This window comes from Diplotaxodon limnothrissa, linkage group LG23, assembly GCF_057381915.1.
Source record: "Diplotaxodon limnothrissa isolate DT_005_m linkage group LG23, D_limnothrissa_male_GT1.1, whole genome shotgun sequence".
NCBI lineage: Eukaryota > Metazoa > Chordata > Actinopteri > Cichliformes > Cichlidae > Diplotaxodon > Diplotaxodon limnothrissa.
Genome location: NC_140617.1, coordinates 13826014 through 13844905, shown reverse-complemented (window position 1 = coordinate 13844905; position 18892 = coordinate 13826014). Strand labels below are relative to the sequence as shown.

At 41.4% G+C, this 18892-nt stretch overlaps 1 protein-coding gene across 2 annotated transcripts in view; it reads left to right on the top strand.

The window, feature by feature from the left end:
- The window catches only part of ryk (receptor like tyrosine kinase), a 55327-nt gene extending 39918 nt beyond the window's left edge, over nt 1-15409 (top strand). For both annotated transcript variants that reach the window (XM_085347971.1, XM_085347970.1), the window contains exons 11-16: nt 924-993; nt 2352-2484; nt 6838-6947; nt 7066-7225; nt 8579-8715; nt 13289-15409. In XM_085347971.1, coding sequence (XP_085204097.1) covers nt 924-993; nt 2352-2484; nt 6838-6947; nt 7066-7225; nt 8579-8715; nt 13289-13400 — 722 coding nt within the window. In that variant the 3' untranslated portion in view covers nt 13401-15409. The remainder of the gene's footprint in view (nt 1-923; nt 994-2351; nt 2485-6837; nt 6948-7065; nt 7226-8578; nt 8716-13288) is intronic.
- Nucleotides 15410-18892: the final 3483 nt, after the last annotated feature.

The window sequence follows — 18892 nt, the reverse complement described above, 5'->3', positions numbered from 1 at the left end:
TGAGTGAAAAATGAACCAATGTCCAAAGAAAAACTTTTTTTTTAAAGACCTTCAGAAAATTTGGAGAGCTATTGCTCAAGACCACCTTAATAATTTCAACAAGGTTCCTCTCCTTGGAAGCAAAATACAAATAAAAAGTGGCTGTAGATTTTCGCACAGTGTTGTATAACAGTGGATTTGTGGCATGAGTGAGCGCTGCGATTCCATCACTGAACTGAAACATGACTGTAACACTGAAGATGTGGGTGGGATGACAAACATCGGCGAACTGAAACATAACCAATACGTCAGGTTGCGGTTTGGAGTTGTTTTTTATGCCCTGCGGATGAGCACCGATGATTGTTACCCAAACACTGTCTCTCAGAAACAGTAGGTACTTCACTGCTAGCTTCATCCGATGACCCTATATGGGTTTCAATCCAATAAACAGACACACGAATTTGACAGTAAATGAATAATAAGTCTTACTCACGCTGCGGGTTGCATGCCAGCGAAGCAGCTCCCGTATGCAGGACTGTCAGGTTCTTTGTTAGCAGCATGTGTCTGCTTTCTCTGCCAGTTGCCTTTTGACCTCTATTCTCTCATGTTTACTCAGTGAGGGGTGGATACCACTCGGCGAACAATGTCTTCATGCCAGTTTTGGCTTTGTTAAACTCTTTACTTCCTCCTCATTCGCCTTTTGGGAGGGGAACAATACTGCTTTCCATAAGTTCCAGACGATGGCAAAGCTGCAAGCGCAGATTAAAAACTGGCTCAAGTTAGTTTTCCCCTGAAGTTTCCCACTACAAATGACTGCTGGCAGAGAAACTGCAATGAAATGATAAAAATCAAACGCCACATGGCACCAACAGACGCTCATTGCTCCAAGTTTGTTGTTTTTAATTTAAATGTTTGTTTTTTTTGTGTCCAATAAAAATTTTCAGATCATGCTTCTGAGGTGCAGGTGACGATGATGTTGACTGAAAGTTGCAAACTTCGTGGCCTTCATCACAGGTAAATCTTGCCACATATACACATAGCTGGGCCTTTAGAGAATATTAAATATTCAGGCATCCTGTTGATGCACACGAGGGGAAAAAAGAAAAAAGAATCTATTGCTCGGCATCATATAAGGAATCATAGCTGCTGCCATACAGTTACCGTCCCTTTAGAGTTTTTCATCAGTTTTTTAATTACAGTTTCTTTAGAAATGCAAGCTTACAACACCAGCATGGTTCATGTCTTACGTCACCGGTTGGATGTCTTGTTGACGCTTGAGCATAGCATGCCAGCCTTGCTTCTGTGGTCGTCTCTTAAGAGTCACTTTAAACATTGATGAAAGAACACCACATGTTTGCAAACAGGGCTGATACCTTAATAAGGAGTGTGAATCGAAGTCAGTCTTTGTGACATTTGTAATAAAATATTGTCTGAAAGGCTCTGAATTTATTTTAAAGGAGACCTTTTCTTTTTTGTTTTCTTGTACATACTGATAAAATGGTGGAAGATTGGCAAACAGGGTATCTGAGTGTCTGATATATGTGATTTTTATATTCTTGACACAGTTTTATGGCCCAAAAGTCATCATGGATTGTTTTTAGGGAATGGCCGTTTGTGAAATCAATTTGTTGTTAGCTTTGTGTTTTGTCTTAAGACTTCATGAGAATTTAAAAAAATTCTAAAATAAAATTGTTCTTCAAATATATCTTCTTCCAGTAGTGGATGTTCAGCTCAAACTTGACCTTTTTCATATAAAAGCCAAAAGCTAAACACTCGATTCCAGTTTTTCCCCACTGATCTTTATGACGTCAGTGAAGGCACAAACCGTTTATGTGATGATGTTAAGGATACAGAAGCCCCAACGACCAAAGGTTTTGCTTAAGAGAAGCGGCCAATCAGAAGAAGGTTTGTTTAACAAGATGGGTTAGATCCCTAAACAGTCTTTTTCTTTCAGGAAAAGCATAGACTAAGGACTGCAGCAAGGCCCAGTGAAGACGAACAAGGATTATTTTTGAATTCATATACGAAATATTATATAAAAGTAGTAGCTAAGAATAAATACACGGAACAGGAAATTAGCAAAACGGGTGCAAAGCAGCATTTCTTCGGCAGATTTTACCCGAAATTTACAGCAGCCTTACAGCAGTGTACTTGTGTGGAAAAGATTGTCGTCACGATGTCCCACGCCTTCCTCTTTCCTCTGCATGACATCAGCTCTGTCATATTTGCTGACAGTTCCTCTTTGGTGTTTTGCATGATAATGTCCTTTACTCTTCCTTTAATGTGCAGTAGACGTGTACATGAGCAGAAATGATGATCTGGTACACTCAGGTCCTGTTTCCTCAGTTGGTTGCTTTCTCTTTTCTTTTAAGAAATCTGCTTCCCATAAGCCACGTGTGCACAGAGGATGGAGAGAAGCCCATGGTGCTGCTGCCTTTCATGGCTTGGGGTAATCTGAAGCAGTTCCTGCGGCAGTGCAAGTTAGCTGAGGCTAACAACCCACAGGTGAGGCTTCAGCTCAGCAGACAAACTATAATCAAAAGCAATATTAAACCCCCCACCATTAAAAGTCATGTTCTCGGCCATGCCTGGATCTCTTCAGGCACATCTGTCTTGTTTTGACGGTTCCAACCACCTGCTCCGTACTACTCAAGCAACTTTTGTCTCAAACCAAATTTCTTCTGGAAGGTCATGTCTGGTGATGAGTGCTTGGTTTTCAGCTATGATCAAGCTGTGCGCGCGCGTGTGTGTGTGTGTATATGTATAGATAGATACAGAGATACATCTGTCTATATAGAGATATCTATGTACGGTATATATGTCAATCTCATCTGAACGAAATATTTTGACATACAAGCAAAATAAGGATGTTAAATTCAAAGCTGCATATCAGAGTCAAAAATAAAACTGGATACATTTATGGAAGAATAAAAAAAAAAACAGGAAAATATTGCATTAAGGAAAACTAATTGTCAGCGGTTATAATTGGGAAAGTACACAAAAGAATTACAGAAAAAACACAGATACATCACATAAATGCACATTTATAAAAATATGTGACTTGAAGGCAGTTGCAAACTGCTTTTTCTTTAGGCAGGACCTTTCGAAGTGAAGGGGTCCTGACGGCAAAAGTGATACATCAATGCAGCATGTAGACACACGCAGCTAACGCTGAGGACAAAACCTCCATGATCACCTTAAACCTTTTTACCAGTAGCACCAAATCTGCTTGATTTGACTCTATTCATTGTTAGCGTTTTCCATTAGACGCTAGAACCCGTTACCAGGTGCTTTTAGTACCTACTCTGCTCGGGTTCTAAGCAAGCTGAGTCAAGCCGAACATGTGACATCAACAGACTGTTTGCCACTGATTGGTCAGGGAGGCATTGATTGAGTCATGAAAATGACTCCATGACCAGTATCAGACCTGGCAATGAGGGAAACAAGGAGCAGATACAGTTCAGCAGGAATACCATCGCTTTGATGGCCTCCATTATGGTGTTGTGTCGCATACAAATGACATCATGTGACTTTATCTCATTTGTAAATGGATGGTTGCTATGGTTAGGCTCACAACCCATGGGAAATAAAGGGAGAGAAAAGATTTAACTCCTTGACAATGAAAGCACCCCTGACCTAGAGATGACCAAATTTAAGTCGAGATTTTATGAACCTGTTCTCAGAGCAGGTTGCGTGTAAAACCATTAGAATAAATGCGTCAGAATATGCGTGGCTCCTCTTTAACCTCTATTAAGCCATTAAAATAAATCCCCCAGATTGAAAGAGAAGTCAGATTCCATCGTAGTGTCAAGCATGAAAGAACATTTTGTGTTTGCAGCAATCAGTGGCGAGTAACACCTACAGTAACTACTGTTTACACTGTTATTAAGAGGTCTGTTGATACAGTGATGAAGCCGGTGCTCAGGGCAGAGGTTTGTAACTCACTCCGTGGAGACAATCGGGCTTTTGTACAGTTAACCCCAGGGAGGCTTTCATGCGCTTGGAGAAAAGCCACAGCAGATCCAACCAATCAATCAGCTGCAAAATACAGATGCAGAAAAATGCTTTGCGATCACAAGATGAAGCTTGCCACACATTTACAATAATCAAATGCCTTTTTCAGGCACACATCAGCACCTTCCTTCTCGGCAGCTTCAATACGTACCTTTGGTGGCTACGGGAGACAAAGACTTAGTCATTAAGTTGGAGGTATTGCAATAAACGCTGAGCTATAAATCAGCTCAGTATCAGGCCAGCTTAGATGAAACTCGCGGGGAAATGCTCCGAGAGCACAACATTCATTCTGCAAGCGAACATCTGGTTTAAAAGGTGTGACTGTGGAGGGAGGGAGGGAGGAGGTTTGGAGCGTTGACCTTGTTCTTAGACATTTTTCTTTCACCGACAGCTGAGATGTATTCTGCACAGTTTGAATGTCTCATAGCAGCTGCACATGTAGCCGTTTCGCTTGAGCGGTTGACTTAAAGTCTTCTAATCTTTGTTCACTGGTTGCCCAAGTCTTTGTTTTTCGGTATAGTCCCAAGCGTTAATTTTGCCTGCATCACAGTATCAACTGTCAGATAAGACAACAAAGTCCATTTCCAGTGTTTACATCCAAGCCGGGGATTGTGCTGAATAAATCAGACCAGATGCAAGAGAATTGAACCATACACACAATTATTTGGAGCTGTTACTTAAAGAGCTCAGTGTTGTCTTTTCAGCTCTCCGGGATGTTTGTTACAGGAGCAGCCTCACTTCGTTAGCGGTCGAGTGTCTTTTCTCTGGCACACCTGCTGACTTAGAGCTATTGTCAGTAAGCCCTTCAACAGCTCCACAGACAAAGCAGACTCATTTCTTTAATGCAAGACTCGGTTAAACCTCTGAGTAAAAGAGTTTCTGCGTCACATCAGATTAAATCCTCAGAGCAGTGTTAACCCTTAAGCAGCCAAACGGCTAAAATGACCAAGTGCGGTCACGTCTAACTTTTATCTAAGAAAACTGTTTCTCTCATATCTATATTTTTACTTTATCTGTGACTGATATTCTAAAGCTACTCCATAATACTTTGATCAGCAATAAATGACAGTGAAGTCCGTATGTTTAGGGTGTTCTCCTTTGTTACATCCATGCTTCAGTTTCAAACTAACATCTTAATTGTAGGTGAGACATGTTTCAGATATTTCCATCATCACTTTGAGCTTTAAGTATTTGCCTCAGGGCTTTTGCAGCAGTAAATCTTGCTGTTCTGTGTGTTAGCCATGGTTCACTGCAAAAACATGACAGTGTTGTTATTAAAAAGTGAGAAATTATAATAAAATAAAACCATATGTTTTAAAAAATCATTTTTACGGTTAAGGATATCACAATGGTACATGAGAAAAATACAGCCATTTGTAGTCTATTTAATGAAGGACTGCAAAACTTTACCAACATAATATGAATTCTTTTTTTGTTAGATAAAGGCTCTCACTTTACTAGATTTTTGAATGCAGCATCAAATTAGTGATTCAGACGCTCAAAGTAGTAGAAATGTAAACAGAACACTTAAAGTTGTGCTTTTTACAATCAGGGTTTGTTTTTTTTTTTTTCCCCTGTAATGAACTTTAAGTGTAACAATAAGGGATTTATCATAGTTTCAATAAAGTCAATCAAAGGAAGAGAAAGAAGTATGGGTGCTCTGGAGGTTTGATCTTGTTTCAGATAATTCACTGGGGAAAAAAACTTCTAGCAGTGCGTTTTGGGTAAACTTTCAAGGCTGATACCAGCATATGACAGGTTGCCTTTTTGCCTACATTTTGTCATCTTGTAGCCATGATCCCTTGTGTGTCAAAATAATTTTCTGATTTAGTCATATTTTAACACTCGTAAATGTTGCTTTTGGTCATGATGGTGATATTGGTGTTCACCAAACGAACAGACTGTGTCATGTCGATTGTGGCACTTGCAGTGTTTAGCAATGCTTAAATGTGTTGTGTGGGTGTTTTGGTTTTTTGGCTTTGAAAAATGCATTTGGTTATCTCCTCTACTTAAGAACAAGAATTAAAAAGCACAAAAACCCACCTCTGTGCACTTCAAGCCCTTTAACTCAATTAACTACAATTTTGAATGGCTTCTTGAGCTATTCTAAAAAATACTGTGCAAAAAAATTAGCTACTTCTTTGGTAAGGTGGGAGCTTTTCTCAGATTTAATGACATTTAGGGAGCATTTAGGTTTTTTATATTATTTTATTTTTTGATGGCAAGAAAATCAACAAACTCCACATTGAAGCACGCTCTTAGAGTTTGAACCCAGGACCCTCTTGTTGAGGGGCAGCAGTGTTTTCCACTGAGCTACCGCAACATTCTGCTGTGTTTACACAGTGTACATGAATGATCTTGTTGCATGAGGTAGGTATATAGATGAGGAAATATTTCTGAAACTGTTGAGTCTAGACAGAGATTAATGTGGATGTAGCCTTAGTTTACCCCTTTATCACAAAAAAATAACACCTGTCTTTTTCTCCTCGGCATGCTGACGTGTGCTAATTATCTTATTATACTCGATGTTGACACTGAAATAAGAGTTTAGAGGTCACCAAAGTTGTTACACTTGAGGGGTACGTATATATCTTTGAAATTTTAAAGGTTGCATTTAAACAAGTCATGTCAGGTCTTGTTTTTCCAGTCTCCTTGCAGTTGAATTTATAGAGAAAAAATAGTCGTGGTGTATGTAATGCCCATATTTCGCCCACATTGTCCCGTTCCAAAGAAAACTAGAACAATTTTACACAGAAGTCACCAGGTGTCCTCTCTCAGTCTTTACTTTTTCCTGTCAGTCTCTCAACTGCACATTGTCGCCCTCTCTCCCCCATTTCCTTTCAGGCAATCTCTCAGCAGGACCTGGTTTACATGGCCATCCAGATTGCATGTGGAATGAGCTACTTGGCTCGCAGAGAGGTCATACACAAAGACCTCGCCGCTAGGAACTGCGTGTAAGTTTTCAGTGACCTGACTCTAGCTGTCGTCACGCTGTCCTCAGTAGCTTTCAGGTGATTTGGTTTGGAATTTAATTTGTCAAAAATAAAGGCCGTGCTTTCCCTCCACCGGCAGCATTGACGACAACATGCAGGTGAAGATTACAGACAATGCCCTCGCCCGAGATCTCTTTCCCATGGATTACCACTGTCTGGGGGATAATGAGAACCGGCCTGTCCGCTGGATGGCCCTGGAAAGCCTGCTCAACAATGACTTTTCCAGTGCAAGTGATGTGGTAAGAACTACCAGATATGCAGTTTACTTCCATAGACTGTATATAAATGATGGACACAGCCACTGTGTTGTCAACCATTTAGGATTATTTTGTTGCGCCCTCTTGGGCTTCATTTTTGCTTTGTTTGCTTGCTGTTGCTTAACAAGGCAACGCTGTAACTGTGATTCGTTGTCAACAAAACAATAGCAGAAGCGACCTTTCCTGTCTCTCTGAGGTTTCTAAATGCGAGTATGTTTCCAGTAGACATGATGCGGTTAAGGCGATCCGGGAAATGGCACCGATTGTGTGCAAGCCATTCTTAGACACTTGGTCAAGGTGTCAAAGGGAAAGGCGTGTCTGTGGCTCTTCTCGCTTTCCTGTTCCAGGATAGAAGACCGGGTGCGACGGAGGCAGTCGGGAAGTCTGCCTAACAGATCCTCAGAGACACCACTGAGACACGAGCCAGACGTGTCCCCACCCCCTCCACATTCCTGTTATGGTCACACCGCTCCATGGCAATCATGGCACTTAGATTTAACAGAGGCCTGGCATTAACAGCCTCCCAGTGCAAGTCCATACAAGTACCTGGAGCTGTATAGCATCTTGAGTGTGTTGCTGTTACGCACACAAATGTATCGTGCCCTTACATCAGCAGGTACACAAATCAGATAGCAAGCGACACAGGATGGGAGCGTTCCTATTGGCATGTTTAAGCTTTACTGGGAATGTTGGCAGTGGCTTATTCACTGATGTGGGAACAGGGTGGTTTACCGTAGAACACGTTTTTGTTTTATTGTCCCAACCCCCCCTCTGAAGAGCCCACCTTGCTCTTAGTTCCTAAACAGTCCTTGCACTTCCTTTTAAAGGTCCTGTGTCACCCCATTAAGGCTCGGGGCATACTAACACAGCAGAAACTCAATGCTTTCTGGGCTATTCTGTCTGTCAATGTCAGTTTTATTTTAGATATTATGGCTTCCAGAGTTTAAACAAACAACTTCAAGGTCAAAACCTACTGGAAGCATCTTAAATATGATTCGAGTAATTCATCTTTTCTCTGTTCAGAGGTCAGAGTGAACACTCGCAGGCAGTTTGAACCCTGATAATAACTGCTTACACTTTCACTCTCAACAAAAACTGGCAGCAGTGATTTATATTCCAAATACATTTCTTGACATAATTTCCTCACATTGTTCATTTGGAACGTCGTGTATTTGAATACAAGTACAACAAGTGGGAACGCTACTTTTCCACCCTCTGGTTATGTTCGCCCTGTTTGATGAAAACACATTAAAAGCTTGTATTTTTTTGTAAACTGCTGTGAATGAATGCTAAGCACTGGTCTCAGGGTTATTCAGAGAATTTGTGTGTTCACAGTGGGCTTTTGGAGTGACGCTGTGGGAGCTGATGACTCTGGGGCAGACCCCCTACGTCGACATTGACCCTTTCGAGATGTCGGCTTACCTAAAAGACGGGTACAGAATAGCACAACCAATCAACTGTCCAGATGAGCTGTAAGTTGCCCCCCACCACCACCACACATACTCTGTATTTTCTCTTGTTTATTTGACTTTGGTAAGAGTTGGAGCTAGTTTTTTGAGTCGTCCTTCCTTTTCTTGTCCTATTTGTCGACAGTTTACAGACGTTAATGATATACAGAACCACAGCAACACTAAGTCCACTGGTATCCGCTGGGTAAGGTATAGATCAGTGTGGCCAGGTTTGGTTTCTGTAGGATTATTACTCTAATCCCACAATTTTCTGATCTGCAATGACAACAAGTCAAGGATGATGTTTTTTATGATTGTAAGTAGCAGTTCATCAGTATGGCCTTCTCATTACAAGATGATTTAGCCTTTTTTTCCCACCTCGAAAGTGTAACAAGAAGCAACTCAATTAAGTTTCATGTAGAGCTGGGCGATATAAGATTTTTTCATATCACGATATGTTTTTTTTCATTTCAGGCGATAACGATATCTATCACGATATAAGCCAAATAACTATATTTGTAAGATTTAAATGTGCCGTTGCTCACAAGTAAAATGTGAAATAATCAGCAGCTTGTTTTGATTTAAATATTTATTTCCCATAATAAGTTCAACAGGGTAGATGTACTTAAGGAACATGAGACTTTTTCAGATAAATAAAGGCAAATATTGCAAACTACACAAAAGGCAGCCGCTAAAGCGTTTAAGTTTCAAAATAGAACAAACGAAACAGACTAAATTGTCAATTCCACTTAGAAACAAAATATTAATTCTAAAAATAAATCTTAGTTTGTTTTACAGAAGAACAGACAAAACTGACTAACTTTTGTCAATATCAAATAAACTGAGAACTAAAAGGAAATTCTCGATCTCTCCTTGTTGTATAGCTTAGCTTTTCAAACAGTTTTAACAGTTACTTTAGTCTGACAAAAGCCGAATGACGAATTAGCGCTTCCAGTCATAGACTGAGGCTACGTCCACACGTACACGGGTATTTTTGAAAACGGAGATTTTCCGTTTTCGTTTTAAAAAATAATCCCGTCCACACATAAAGGCAGAAATGAAGGAAAACGCTGCTATGAACATGCCAAAGCAGCAGGTGGCGCTAGATTCCTAACCGTGCAGAAATGTTGGCCAATCAGAAGTCTAGAAGCCTCGGTGGGAAAAAGTAAACAAAGCTGGGGCATAGAAGCAGAACCGAGTCGTATGTGTGGAGGGACAGTAACTGTGTGTATATGTAAGCATTTAAACACTGCAGAGAGTAGAATTAACAGTAACAGTATTGTAGAAATTCATTTCACCGAAACAATAACGTGGCGCACAGTGTGACGTCAAAAAATGCGCACACCTTTGACGCTGCGTTTTCTCCGTTTTTCTAGTCCACACGTAAATGCAAAAACGAAGTTTTCAAAAATCTTCATTTTCAGTGACCAAAAACGCCGTTTACGTGTGGACGAAAGGTGCAAACGCATAGAAAAATCTGCGTTTTCAAAAATACCCGGGTATGTGTGGACGTAGCGCATGCACCAGTTTATTGTATTTCCAGACTTGCTTTCGGCACAATTTACTCTGTTTTTGTCAGACTTGAAATAGCCGAAATACCTTCACACTACGGAACTTCTATGGCTCTTCCGTTCGACAATCTCTCCGGCATTGGAACCATCATCTGTTTTCTCTTCGGTAACCTTCGGTCACGCTCGGTTGATTTTTCTAGTCGGCTCACTCTTTTCCTTAATTACCCGGGCGGTACGGTGGCTGGCTGCTTCCCAAACAAATACACATGTGCGGCTTGGCACTAACAAGTAACGTGACGTGACGTTGCGGCTGTGATTGGTTCAGCTCTGCGCTACGTAATTTGGATTGGCTGTTTTTTTGTTTTTTGTTTTTAAGAGGACAAGAGCGGCGAGGTCTATCGCGATAGTTTAATTTTTCTATCGAGAAAAAGTTATATCGCGATACATATCGTTATCGTTCTATCGCCCAGCTCTAGTTTCATGTATATAGTGCCACTTGATCGCCTCAAGAACTCCATATTACTGTAGGCTGAGAGCAGTGCAACCTAGAAGTAATAAATGTATGCGCTAGCTTTTCAGCACAAATCTGAGACCGGATGACTCAGTGAATGTTGTCATCTTAACACTAAAAGGTCAAAAGGTCAGTTTGCCTACTTTAAAGCAGTAGTTGTTTACAGTTAGTGTTTCATAATTTTTAAGAGAAAGAAAAAACCCCACAATGTTTTTCCACAACAGACTGGTAACGGTGCAACAATATTCTGGAAAGCGTGGCAAATCATCACTGTCCACAGACAGTGGAAAAGAGTGTTTCTCTTTTTCATTTTAAAGGGAAGCGTCACTGCAGATCAGTGCAAAGTTCAGTAAAGGTCATCACCTTTGATGCGAATACTCGAAACGCAGACCAAGTCCTTTTGCACTGTTTCCAAACACTTTCCTCTGCAATGTGTGCCTTTCTGTTGTTTTGTATATATTCCTCTAGTTTGTATATATTCCCCTTGGCTGTATATCTGTTCTGTTTGCTGTTTATTCCTGACCCTAACCCTTCTGCACAGTACATTGACAATAAAGCGCCATTCTGTTTATTTTATTTGAGCACCAAATAAGTGAATATCTTCCACTGGAAGACTGTTTTCATACTGGCTTTTCCTTTAATTTGTCACATCTGTAAGTCTGCAGTGAAGAGTGCATTTTCAGCTGCAGTGAAGCTTGTTATTGGAGACTGTCGGCACAATAAATGAGCTGCTAGTTGACATATTGTTTGAGGACCTGAGTCGAATCAAACTGTTCAGCTGCTACTAGCTTTGATTGATGCAAAGTTTAATTCCATCAGGCTGTCAAGAAGAAGAGGCAATGTTGTCCCACTGGTTTAATTTTTTGGCATCACTGCAGTAGTATTTACCATCTGATCCCCCAAAACAGGTTTGTGGTGAGGAAGCTCAAAGCAGCCCTGGCAGTGCATGGATATTTAGTGTTTGGTGAAAATTAACACTTGCTGGAAGCTGACTTGGGAGAAGCAGAAATGTGTTTGTGCCATGCCTGACAAATTCTCGTGGTATTTCTGTCTTCGGGGTGTACTTAAACCTGCAACAGTTATACTTTCCATTCCCAACAATCTCTGAAAACAGAAAAGAGAGAAGAAGGTCATCCTCCACATTCATCAAAAAGAGTCCACACAAGATCAGTATTAAAGCATGTCAAAATCTGGGGTATTTTGATGAAAGAAAACAAAAAGACTGGCTGGATTTGACAGATTTTACACCTTTTATCCCTTTGCCAACCAGTTGACATTGCAACTTACATGCATGTTTCCATTAAGTCCAGTAATCTACATTGGTTCCTGTCCGTGCTGAAGTACTAAGAATAGAGGATATTGTTTGCGGCACAGACTGAAAGCCCATGAGGCAGATTTTTGATAAACACACATTTATCTTGACTTTGTTGAGCTTTGTTGTTCCAGCTCTGCTGTATGTCTGCTGCATTACTGTTTAAGTTCATTGAGAGAAACGAAAAACAGACTCAAATTCGTCATGCGTGCACATGCTTGGCAAAGAAAGACAATGCTAAAAAATCACATGGAGCCGAGCAGTTATCAGACAGTGCTTTAGATATCGAAAGAAGATGCAGATTCTAAAACATGGAGAGCTTTAGCATCAGAGATTACTTCACTACATCAGGATCTGACTAAATGTGAAATACAGTAACGCTCTTCCCTTTGGTTCCTGTGTTATGGCATTTAATTATTCACCGGTGACTGTGTGGACTTGATCATTTGTCTTAAATGTTGCCATAACCAGTGTGTTTATAAGTGTCTTCTTAAGTTTGGCTTTTAACCACCAAGTTCCAATTAATTGATGAGTGCAGATGAAACTCCCTCCAGGTGCTCCTTGGATATTACTTTTACACTAATTCCTCGGAGCGCCGCCATCCCAGCGCAGAGGCATTTAAAGAAAACAAACTCGTGTCAAATCCCCACAGAAATGTGCAATTCTCGATGATTAAAGGAAACTCAGGATCTGATTACCTGAAATCTTTTAAGTCATCAAAAAACTGTTTCCTTGCAAATACAATAGATGTTGAGGCGATGGCTTCCTTTACCACAATACTACAGCTTATGTAATCGAGGCCGTGCGCTGATAGAGGTAATTATATCTCACGCATTTCTACCAGCACTGCACAGGCAGCTCCTGGTTCAAGACAATACAGCAGTTGCAGTATAATACTAGACGAACGCTGCCTTTAAATCCAGTTTTTCTCTTATAAAAATAACAATTTATTCACTTTCATTTTATTTACACTTACGGAGCTTCAAGAGCACCCCCATGATGTCACAGCATGTATTCATTTGTGTTCCTGGACATGAATTTCTCCTTCTTTTTTTTCCATAGCTGTTGATTCAAAGATTTTCCACTTTTTTAAAAGTTAGAAAGGTCAGCGAATGGACGCATTACACTTTCCCAGGATATCTGCTTGTTTAGGTTTAGGCAGTGCCAGTCTAAGCTGGGAGGCCCAATTTTCAAATGATCTGTGAGGTGTTTTCAGACATGACTCCTCTGTGAACTTTGACCCGATCCTTCTCTGTGTTGCAGGTTTGCAGTGATGGCTTGTTGCTGGGCCTTGGACCCCGAGGAGAGGCCCAAGTTTCAGCAGCTGGTCCAGTGTCTCACAGAGTTTCACGCAGCGTTGGGTGCTTACGTGTGAAAGCAGTGGGTGGCACTTCTTCTTCTACTAATCCATTAAAGCAACGACACTAAAGGCTGGCGGACACTTTTCACGAGGAATGCACATTTGAAATCGTGCCTTATCACATGAAAGATGAGCAGACTTGTGCCCGATGCTTTTGTTTTGTACAGTTCTTTTGAAGTTTTTATATAGTTAAATTACCTTTTTACAGCATAGCAAAGTAAAACGACTCTGTGTTCAATATTGTTCCATTTGCTTTGAAAGCATCTAGAAAAGGCGACGATCTCCACACGCAAAGAGGACCCGAAGAACGAAAAGATGAGGACTTTTTGTGCCATTGAGCGACTTTTTAAAAGAACAATTTAAGCTTCTGCAGTATTTTCTACAGATTCTGTAATGTTGTGCAAATTTTAGATTTGTTTTGGGTGTAAATAACTCCACAGCAGAATGAGTTAGGTACCAAAGTGGACCAGAGAGCTTCAGTAACCATAATCTTCTCGGACACGCTGCTCCGCTCAGGCTCGGTACGAGAGGCAGATCTGTTGAAATGATTTCTCTGCAAATGGTACAGCGTTTCCTCTGCCGTGGATGAGTTTCCTTTACTGGAGCGCACTCAACAGAGACGTCACACCAATTTTTTTCCTATGCCAGCAGCGTGTATAAAGACATGTGGACACCACAGCTGGAACATCAGCTCTGCAGAGCTATCTGTATAAACCTGATTTTTACACGTGGACACTTATTCTTTCAATGTCACTGCTGTCTTCCTCTTGTACTTTTTATTTCCGCTGTCAGAGCCACAGAGTGTGTGTGTGTATGTGTGTGTGTGTGTGTGTAAAAGGTGGATGTGATGTGACCAGTTGGTTAGTGAAGCATCGAGTGGAGCGTTCTCGCCAACACCATCAGATCGAAGCGTCTGAGAACCAACGTTCCAAGATGGATTGATGTCAGAGGGACATAAATCATGGCGGACAGAATCTGTGGGATGCATCTGCTTCTTACTGAAGTACAGTAGACTATATATATATATATATATATATATATAAAAGATTGGTGTAGGTGCTGTGACATCACCCATGGTCTTGCTGTCTTGAAACCAGATGTGACGTGTTCGGGGGGGTGGATTAGACTGAGACATTTGGTATCAGCTCACTGACAGTGTAGTCATGGTCTGAATCGACACCGAAGCTGTGACGTCACTTTTGTTGTACGATGTTTGGCAAGGAGACAACGGCCGATATAACAGTGCGGCCGTTATACAGAGGCTTTTGTGGTTTTGTGCACATTCTGGTGGCAGAAAAATATCAGAAACAAGTGAAAGAAAACAAGATCATCAGAACAAGTTCTAAAAAAAAATAACAGACATCGGAGCAGAAATGTGAAAATGAGGCTGTGAATTTTATCCATCGCAGAAGAGAACCTCTCATGTTACAAGCCACGAAGCGAACAGACCGGACTGAAGAAAGCATTCGGCTTTAGTGAGCGACTCATCAGGCGGCTTTCCAGAGCTTAAAAATCTTTAATAAAGAAAAGTTCAACACAACAGTAACGGGTCATTTTGTGGCCTGAACACAAACTGAGCTCAGCTTTTGAACCACATGATATCTCTGTGGTTACAGTGTGATGATGGAGCAAGTCTTTGTTACCTTATTGTTCATTTATTTAAGGCGGAGTCTGGAAGGTCCTCTATAAATCACCGCTCATGTTTTCTACAGCACCAAGTCAGCCGTGTCACCTTAAACCACAACCGATCAAATATTTGCATTAAATGTTCCACACATGGCTGCAAACGCATTTGGATGCCTTTAGTTTTGGCACAAGGTTTACGAAAATGTCTCACAAGTGTCACTCGCTGCCAGCGGTTCTTCTCCACCCACAGAACAAGTCATTTACTACGTCCATCTTCTGTGTACAGTGTGTTTTTGAGCTGCATTGTTCGGTGTGAGATCGCAGCTCTTCACACGACTGCTCGACTCGTTTTGATTTAATCACTGTGAACACACACGCCAGCTTGGTCTCATCGTATCCTTCCACTATCTTTATGATGTGTTTTTGTTTTTTTTTTTTATGGTCACTGCATGTTGAGATAAGGTTGTAAACTGCTTCCCAATTTCATATCCACAAATTAAATGGAATCTTTTGAATATATTACCCCGTTCTTGTCTTTTTTTTTCTCTCTTCATCCAAAGCTTGTTTTCTGTAGTTCCCCAAAAGTCACAGCCACAGTGGGGGGGAAACCTAACTGTATCTAAAGACACCAACTACAGCGAATCATCTCCTAGTGTCTGCATTACTCACTGTGCATTCTTTCTTTTCTATGCTTCATTGTTTTATGTCAGACGATTCTGCACCGGACATCTTTTATCCCTTTGCCAGCCAGTTGATGTTGCAACTTACATCCATGTTTCCAGTAAGCCCAGTAATCTACATTGGTTCCTGTCCATGCTGAAGCACTAAGAATAGAGGATATTGTTTGCTACACACTCTGTGAAAGCCCATGAGGCAGATTTGACTTTGAGCTTTGTGTTTCCAGCTCTGCTGTATGTCTGCTGCATTACTGTTTATGTTCATTGAGAGAAACAAAAAACTGACTCGAATTCGTCGTGCGTGCACATGCTTGGCAAAGAAAGACGATGCTGGGAAAAAAAACATATTTTGGACAACGCTTTAGATATGGAAAGAAGATCCAGATTCTAAAACATGGAGAGCTTTAGCATCAGAGATGACTTCTGTGCTTCATTGTTTTACGTCATTTGGTTTTGTTTCGGCTTTAGGCTAAAGTCACATGAACGCCACACTTCTTTAGGATGTCGTAATGGAAAGTTATGTCAAATCTAATTTGTTTTGAGTCCCTAAATCCCCTTGCTTACAAGTCCCTCCAAACCTAAATGCTATCAATTATATCTGTGGCCCACAGGCTGGAAAAATAATTGATAGCAGGTAAGAAAAGTGCAGTACTGAGGGAAACAGATTGCTGAAGTTTATTTAAATTAGTTCGAAGCTGCCAAAAGGCCTAAAATAGATACAGACACACACCAGACCTGCAACAATATAAAGAAGAGAGGTGACGATCAGTGAGCAGAGCTTCGCAGATGGATGTTTGCTTTGAGAATGTTGATGGAGAAGGTCTGATGCAGAGGGTGGTTGTGGGGAGATGGAGGCAGAGGATCGCGAAGATGTTTACACACAGACTGATGAGGGATAGTTCTTCATTTAGAACCAGACTGTGTCTTTTTGTGGAGCTTTTTGTCTAGAGATGAGTTTTCAACCACTGCAAACCTGCACCTGTGCACTCTCTAGAGCAGGGGTGTCGGACTCCAGGCCTCTAGGGCCGGTGTCCTGCAGGTTTTAGATCTCACCCTGGGTCAACACGCCTAAATCAAATGATTAGTTCATTAACAGGCTTCTGGAGGACCCCAAGGCATGTTGAGGAGGTAATTTAGCGATTTAAATCAGCTGCGTTGGATCAAGGACACATCTAAAACCTGCAGGACATCGGCCCTCGAGGCCTAGAGTCCGACACCTGTGCTCTAAAGCAGCAGTCTCAAACTCGTGGCCCACCTCACCCCTACTTGCATATGCATGTATCTTGACGTGAAGAAATATAGTGCAATTTTTTTGGACCTTGAAGTTGCTCTATTTTGTTGAGCAGGATTACTTTGAGTGCAATGTAAAAATAAGTTCTTTAAAAAGCAAAAGAATAAATGCAGAATGAAACGCACAGACGGTCGCTGCAGTGGACGCTTTTCATTTTGTTAACCGTCAGTTTCACTTCAGCTTTTTCTAGAACTTTCTTCACTGAAGCTGGTTGATGGATCAAGAGTAGCCCACAGACCACGGACCTGTTGTAATACACCTTTTGACCACTGCCTCCATCTGACAACAGACGCTTTCTGCAGGTCGACTGGCTGCCAACACAGTACCACCGCTTAAACCACAATTTCCCCTTAAGACACAGGTGACGACGATCGGGAAGTCAAAACCACAAGATGTGAGGACAGGCTAAACACAGAGACAAAACTGCTCACACCAAGCACAATAAGAGAGACTGAGTGACACAGAAGGGACTAATCCGGCCTGCAGAAGTGTAGCTGCTGTCAGCACTTGTCAATGCGGGCTGCGTTGACGGTGACGTGTAGTTACATTTCTTGGGATTGGGAGGATTGGGAGGCACAGCTAGGGAAACGGTGCAGAAACTAAAATAACAAAATGAAAACAAGAACTAAAATCTCAACGATTTCACTAAAACTCAGAGACAAGTTCTCCAGAATGGAGACATCACCACCGCGGCCTTATTTGTTTTGAGTAAATCAGCTGGATGTCAGGCATGTGGCGTCACATTGTGGTATTTCAGTGAAGCTTGAACCTGACATATTTTCAGAATGTGCTCAGTCATCGGTGGCTTTCAGATTGTGTCACGGTGAAGCCACTCTTTCAGTTTTTCTACTTTCCTCACCAGCTGCAGGCACAGCAGAGCGCACTGTAACGCGGCCACAGGACGCATTGAGCAAACACTCCTGCATCCTCAGCAGCAGACTCTTGTGTCACAGTACGGCAGAGTTTAGAGAGTTTCTGGCTTTCGAAGTTCCTGTCTGCGGGGGTTTCTGGGTTTAATTCACTGAGAACCGCCAGGCAGCTCTGTAATCCTGTTTCTGGGAACTGGGCCCAGTTTGAGCTTCCAGTTTGACTCATCTTCATTGCTGTCACTCCGTTTCCACTGACTTTACATACTTTGCACACATTTTCCACACATTTCAGCTTCACTGAAAGCCACCAACAGTTTACTTGTACACCCACTCCAAGCGTCACAGTCTGAAATCAAAACCTGTTGTTTTTGTTTTTGTTGTTTTTTCCTCCGTGTGATTTTGTTTCTCTAAAACCGCCTTTGAGCATCAGCATCATGGGATATATCATGATTTCAATAACCTGCAGCAGTTTAAGGCATTGATAACATGGATGTTTGATCTGTTTTCTGATAACTCACTGGCGAACACTTGAACTGCATTCTGGGTAAGCCTTCTCCATGTGGGACACGTCAGTGAACAGGGTATAATATGTGACCTGCCTCCTTTTAGTCTCAGCTAGAAGAGGATTCGGATATCAACATGTAGACAAAAACTTGGGCCTTTCTTCACGGTGGGGTCCCACTAGTTATTTAAAGTTATTTGGTCCCTGAGAAAAATTGCCCACAAAAAAAAATATAATTCCTGAGATCACTCGGCCACTTAAACAGCTCCCCCACTGATAAGGTGTTGATTCGTGGAGGAGTTGCATTAAATTCCTTTACATGTGGAGCAGTGAGGTCGAAAATAAGTCATTTCTGTGGTTAACTGATATGCATATGTTAAAACTCCTGCAGTGTTTGACGCAATAAATTTCCTTACTAGTGTGTTTGCAGACAGCTTTATAACAGTTCAAAGTCTGGATCATGGCTGATGTTTTTCAGACTTGCTCACGTCCAAAGTCCAAACGTCTCTGCAGAGCATGTTTAGATATCCAGATAAGAGAGC